Source organism: Myotis davidii, unplaced genomic scaffold (genome assembly GCF_000327345.1).
Source record: "Myotis davidii unplaced genomic scaffold, ASM32734v1 scaffold274, whole genome shotgun sequence".
In the NCBI taxonomy this organism is placed as follows: Eukaryota; Metazoa; Chordata; class Mammalia; order Chiroptera; family Vespertilionidae; genus Myotis; species Myotis davidii.
This window is the reverse complement of record NW_006285613.1, coordinates 1,526,013-1,533,011: the sequence shown is the minus strand read 5'-3', so window position 1 is coordinate 1,533,011 and position 6,999 is coordinate 1,526,013. Positions and strand designations below refer to the sequence as shown.

General features: G+C 35.1%; 1 protein-coding gene across 1 annotated transcript in view; it reads right to left on the bottom strand.

Moving 5' to 3' along the window:
• Positions 1-6,999, bottom strand: part of TBC1D4 (TBC1 domain family member 4) — an 81,270-nt gene that overhangs the window by 32,421 nt on the left and 41,850 nt on the right. The window contains 3 exon segments of the mRNA XM_015559228.1: positions 537-560; positions 4,812-4,976; positions 6,553-6,779. Coding sequence (XP_015414714.1) covers positions 537-560; positions 4,812-4,976; positions 6,553-6,779 — 416 coding nt within the window.

The window sequence follows — 6,999 nt, the reverse complement described above, 5'->3', positions numbered from 1 at the left end:
TCTCCTCCTCCCCACTCATCAACCACCCTGGCCACTTTTTCACATAGAACCTCCCAATACCATCTTCACAACTTAGGGGAAACATGCTGTGTATTGAAAGCCTTATATGGAAGCAATGCCTGAAAGAACAGATCAAAACCAGAGTCAATTTAATGAGTAGGTTCTTATTTCTGCATCTTCTTGGGATTTAGAATGAATTACTTATATGTATATATGTACCTCTAAACTAGTTCATATAAGGAATTTATATGTTCTAATTCTAATAATTCAAAATTAAAATTGGGCTTCGCTTGAAGGATACAGCACAGTTCTAAGGAAATCTCAACATGGAATAGAGTAGAAACAGGATTTCCTATGGTCATCTGGGATCTTTGATTATACAACGTGTCATATTTTTTTCTACCGTGTAACCCTTATAGCACCAGAATGATGGCATGCATTCAGGAGACAGCCAAAACTGCTTTTAAACTAATGTTGATATTCAGTTGGAAGAATTTACAAAATTTTTAAATGAAAATATTTAGACCTCTAATCACCTTGATTCTGAAGCAGTGTCCTGTCTAGTTCAACAGGAAAACAAGGAATGACATTAGCACAAAGAAAGAGACATATGTCCAAAATCAGTATTTAGAATAAAAAGGCATTCCCATTAAGTTAATAATGCATAAATAAGGTTATTTCAATAATGAACCAAAGTGAGTGATTATACTATTTTTGTCAGTAAATACGAGAGAACTACAGAGAACCAAAACTGTCTAACAAAGTACTTCATCAACAAAATCTTACTTTATCATTGAAGATTTCTAAGTAAATAGAAATGACTATCATTTTACTTTTGACAAATGAACTTCAATATAAATAATTTTTAATTATAGTCTTAAAAGCTGAGAAGCAATAAGGAGTGATAAGATGCCTGTTGTTAGAAAAGACATATTACACATTTGATAAATGGATAGTATATAAATATACTGTATCATTATAGACAATTATAGTTTAGCTTCAATGAAATAAAATTAAACTTTAAAAAATTAATTTGAAGTGAGGTATTCAAAGCATACACTTATTCCCTTTCCTTTACCTTTTTAATGCTGTGCAAGTGACCCTACTAATCAATAAATCATGACATTAAAAATATTTTGGCTCCTTTTTCTCAGTAACCTGACGTCTTTTTAATAATTCAAATAGTGGTGCTAGAAAAGGATGCCTAATCTGAATTTCAAATTTCAAATTAATATGCTTTCTAAAAAGTAGTATTTGTTAATCTATATGCTAACCTATTCTCTCCCACTTGATGCATATTTAGAGACCCACTCTATAAAACCAGTAAGATATACCCAAGTGAAAAGGAAACTGTAATTCATAGTATTATGAACCTCCTCCCCTCAATATTCTGAGTAGTTCCAGATGTCATGGTAACTGTGTCAGTAGGATGTTCTCTCTGAAAGTAGTGATGATGAGAGATGTAGAGTTCTGAAGTCAGTGGATTATAACTACACTCCTGACTCTCCTCCTTCATAGGAAATACTGATACACACTAAACTATTTCAAGTAAAGGGACATGATGTATGCAACCTATTCACAAATGGGTTAGAATTTTAAAATGCCTATATGTATGCATGTATATATTCCTATGTAAATGAACAGAGAGAATGATAAAGCAAGTGGGGCAGATATTAAAGACTGATGAATCTGGGTAAAGAGTTAGCAAAAGTCCTCCATATATTTTTGCAACTTTCCTGTAAACTTGGTATTATTTCCAAATACAAATTTAAAAACACTCTCTTCAAAATTGTAACTAGTCAATTTATGTCTAAGTGACTTACTCATTGAAATAAACCTATTAAAAGTTAATTCTGTCAGACAGCTTTATGACTGTGTCATCAATAATACACAGAAATATACAGCTAAAGACAAACAATAATATCAAGGACATTACTCTTTAAAAGCAAAATCAATAATAATAAAAGCATAATATGCTAATTAGACCGGACATCCTTCCAGACAACCTTCCTGACGAAGCTGGGGTTGCAAGGGAAGCCCGGGTCCCGGGTGCCTGCTGGCGGCCAGAGGGAAGCCGGTGCCGGCAGCCAAGGGAAGGAAGGCCTACTCTTGCACGAATTTCGTGCATCGGGCCTCTAGTAAATAAATAAATAAAAATAACCCACATGTCCATCCATAAAAGAGTGGATAAATCTAGCATTAAATGGAATACTATACAGCAATATATATGAATAAACTAAAGTGCACATAAAATCAGGAATAAATGTCACAAAGTAATGTTCATGAAAGAACCCATATATAAAAGAATTTATACTGTATTGTTCTATTTAAATAAAGTTCAAAACCAGGCAAAACTAAGCTATGGTATTTGAGGTCAGGACAGGCATGCTGGTTGGGTGGGGAAAAGAGAGGAGCTGCACGGGTGCTGGCAGTGACCAGGCAGTGGTTACACGGAATGTTCACTCTGATGAGCTGTATGGTTATATTTTAATACCAGTAAAAATACTTTAATGAAAAAAATTTAAGTGTCTTTTTAGCCTATTGATTCCATCCATTCAAATTACTAAAAAGCATACAAAAGTATAGAAAGTGCTTTCTTATTTTTAGAATTTTTCAGAGCCAAGAAAACATTACAAAGTACAAAAAAATAGCAAAATGTTTAATGATTCTACAAATTTATAAGTTCTCTTCATGTTTAAACAGAGCACTTCAAATAAGATAGCAGCAAAAAGGTGACATTTTTCAATGCAAAATGAACATATAATTGCCTTCTGAACTGCAATATCCTTCTACTAAAATGAAATTAGAGAGCTAAAGGAAGCTATGAGAAAGAATAATACAAGGTGTTCAAAAAATGTATATACACACTTTGAATAATTACAAAGGCAGTGTTTATTAAAATACATTTCATTTTCAAAATTAAGCTATCAGCTGTTAAAGTGTGTATACATTTTGGGGGGGGGGGGGACACCTTGTATACACATCTAAGAAGAAACTACTCAAGATAAACATATAACCTTACATTAAGCACTATAAATAAGCTGTTAAAGTGTGTATACATTTTTTGGGGGGGCACCTTGTATACACATGTAAGAAGAAACTACTCAAGATAAACACATAACCTTACATTAAGCACTATAAATCATCTTTTAAAAGTCACTGATTTTGTACTCTACAACATCCTATTCACAGCTAACCTTTGACCTTCTTAATGACTAGCTTCATTGTCACTTTCAGGCCTGGTTTTGTTTCTGGAAGAAAACTGTGATTCCCCAAATGCTTACTTTAAGTAATATAACAATAAAAAACTGCAAATAGAGTTCACGGGAAGTGTTGTATTCTTATTAGCAGGTGGTATTATAGAGATAAGGCAAACTGATATTTTTAAGTGTGCACATTCTTGGTTCTCTAAATTCATTACATATTCTACATATATATTATATTGTATTTTATGGCTAACTTCCTTTAAAATTTCTCCCCTAAGGTTTTCCCTAAAAAAAGCCTTTTAAGATCAATTCTTCATCAACTTCTTCACTAGAAATTCAATGTTTGAACATGTACTAATTCAGAGAAAAGTTCAGATTCAAAAGTTCATTAATCCAACATTAGTAATCTTTGTTGGAGTGAAAAATATTGGCACACATGGACAAAAGATAGAGATAATTTAAGGAAGAGTCTAATTTAACTAATTACTGAGGGTATATATGTTAACTTTGGGGATTTCCTAAATCTAAAGAAAAGGAAGCCAAAAGCACACAGAAGATTTTAGAGGCACCCAGGCTGGCTGATAGCATGTATTCCTCTCCTTGAGTGCAAGAATTGCCAATTATCAAACTACTCAAAACAACTCAAATGTCCCATCAAGAGAATGGATAAGTTGTGGTGTATTCAATGGAATACTATGTAGCAATACAAATGAATGCTCCAAGCCATGCATAAAAACAGGAATGAATCAATCTCATAAACTTCTAAGCCAACAGCAATCCCCTTAGAAGACTTCCCAACTTAACCATCTCTTTCCAAAGGGAGGAACATCCCACTAAGAATATGAATGATCAGTAAGAGTTCATAATTTCAAATTTTTTTAAAAGCCAGTTTTCCAAAATCACTACATCTAATTTTGTGTCGTTATAAGAGCAAAGAACAAAACTTAAAGGCTATACATGTTCAATATTGGTAACCAAACAAACTCAAATGTCTACAAAATTCAAGAGATCTCTCATGAGAGTGTTGCTGTCAACATGATGCTGTACCCATTATGTGATTTCCACTGAGATTCAGAGAAGTGAGTCCTTGTCATTGAAAAATCAAAGAAATGGCTAGGAAATATTCTATATACTTAAAAGTAAAGATACATTATATCCATCACTTTAGTAAAATTGTTTAAATCAGTGGCTTTTGGATTCCATAAGATATGTCCAGAGAGGCTAAGAAGAAAAAGGGGAAAAAAAGGCAAGAACAAGGGAGGTTCGCTTAACATGTGTTAGCACTAAGTCTTGTTCCAAACAAGAGCGAAGCTTAGATTCTGGGGCCCAAGGCAAAGACACATACAAATAATATAATAATAATAATAATTTTAAAAGATTACCATGTACCCAAAAAGCTGGTTTTAAAAGTTTCAAAACGCTGGTTGTAAAAGTTTTCTTAATAAAATTAAGTGGAATGAAAAACCAATATATTAGAAACAGATTAGAACAAGCACAACATCAGGATGCATAAAAGTCACTCCAAAATTAGCCACTCTTTAGTAACGCATCAGTATATCACACTGTGGAAAATGTTGCTTTGCAAACAGAGGACACTGATCTCACCTGATTTCATTTTCATACTGTGGGGACAGTCTACCTGAATTCTGGTAAAAGCCTTTCAGGAAAGAGGGGGCAGTGAAGGAAGGGGCAGAGAAGGAAGTGTGCAGACTTGGAAGGCTGGAGGAAGAGTTACTCCCCTTGTGCATGCGCCGAGCAGATGGAAGAATGCTGAGTACAGAAAACACAGCAGATTGGTCTTAATTTATATTTTGGCAAAGTCTTCATTCACTATGAAAAAGTATATAAACAAGTTCGTGTTATTCATGTAATCTATCCTTTAAAGGCTCAGGGCTGCATCTTATGGTAGGGGTCAAGGGACATGCAATTCTCTCTATTTAAAAGTATGACCTTGTTTCACCCTTTCACAAACTGAATTCCTCCTGTGTTTGTCTCTACTAACAGTTTCTTAACAATTTTAGGACAAACAGTGTTTGTTTTTACATGCAAAAGATACTTTAAGGGGGGGAAAAATAGGAAAGCACAAAAAATTACAGGAAACAAGTTCCAGAAGGACAAAACGATTATCAGTAGTTCAAAGACTTCACTATTTTAAAGACATAAACTCTTCTAACAATTTAAGGACAACATGTCTGGCTGCTGGAATTATCGTATCTTTGGCCTCACAAACATTTATGTCCATATTCTTTCCTACAGCCACGGTTTCATATGAAGCCCTAAATCGCCAGCATAGGTCTTTTATTTTTAGAAGATTCTTTTCCTAGCATGTTTTTACAATACAAACCGCATCTTTTTATATTGATAGAAATTATCTGAGCTTATACATTAATAAAATGTAGAAAGCATGGGGAAGAATAGATATCATTTCTAGTTTAAAATAATATTTTAAATTCTTAAAAATAATTTTTCCTGAAAATATAAGTAAAGTGATCATAAAAAAAAATCTTGATAACAATGTAAAATTTAACCTCTTTTCATTTAGCATTCTGGCTTTTGTTTTTGTTTTCTTCAACTGGGATCTCTACCAGACCATGTTTCCCATATCAAACTCACAGGGGAAGAAGAAAAACAAAATTAGCTCTAGGATATAAATTCTGATTTGTATTACACAGTAAGACATACAAAAGTTCTACTACTCCAGATTTACCCCCGTTATTATTTCTTATCAAATGCCAACAATTTGGCTGCGTTATGTTTTTAAATAACCATGTAAACTCCTACGGCTACTTCCTCTCAATGAGGCTGTGTGTATTCTTTATAGACATCATGTTATTCAAGATAAAATTTTTAACAATTTTCTTACTTGACTTTAATTTATTATGAAATAAAATATAGTTACTTTTTGTCTCATGCATGAAAGTAATTGAGGTGATTTTTTTGAACCCCTGTGTTTTACTGTAGGCCTCCAGGAAGTTCTGCTGCTCTGTTATTTTATGAATTTGCTGACTTTGTTTCATTAAGTGATCAAGAAGACACTGATAACATGTCCTGTCAGCAGGTTATTCAGGCGAAACCACATGTGTAATATCTTGCTTCCTCTGTTTTTCTGGAAAAAAAAAAAGTTTCCATCCAAAATGCTTTAACTCAGCTCTCTGGGTATGCCTTCAATCTTGCCTTGTTTTCCCCTAGTAACTACGGTCTTTATCATTCAATTAATTTTGATGGTCTTTCTAAAACCTACAGGTAGGCTACAGCACGAAGTCACAACAAATCTTGACTCCACCGTGATCAAAACAGGTTGGGAGGAGAACTTCACTTCCCACTGCAGAGAGAGGTCTGGACTCACCTGCACTGTTCGCTGGAGCTCTGCCTCAGGAGAGGGGAGCGCATCCCATGGGCCCTCCCATCCTGCAAATTCAGCTTTCTCTTGGTGATTGACGGCGGGTGGCTGAACGTGTGTGCCCGTCTTCGAAACTGTGGGGAGTCAGAATCCTCTTCAGGGAACGTCTGCCAGCCTGAGGCCTGTGGGGAGGCGGGGGGCGTCCCCGGTGGAGAGTCTCCCGGTGAGTAGTCCTGCGAAGCAAGCAGAAGTGAGGTCTTTCTTTCCCCCAGAGATCATGGCAGACCTGTCCACACAGAGCTCAGAAAGGACAGGGCACCTCTTCTTCCTCCTGAGTTAACACACAGCTGGTGGGGGGTTTTTTTTCATTCGATCCATGCTGAAAGCTAATCAGTATCACCACAACCCATTTCTTCTGATAGCAGCACCAGTAAAGATAGGCCAGAAAGCGAA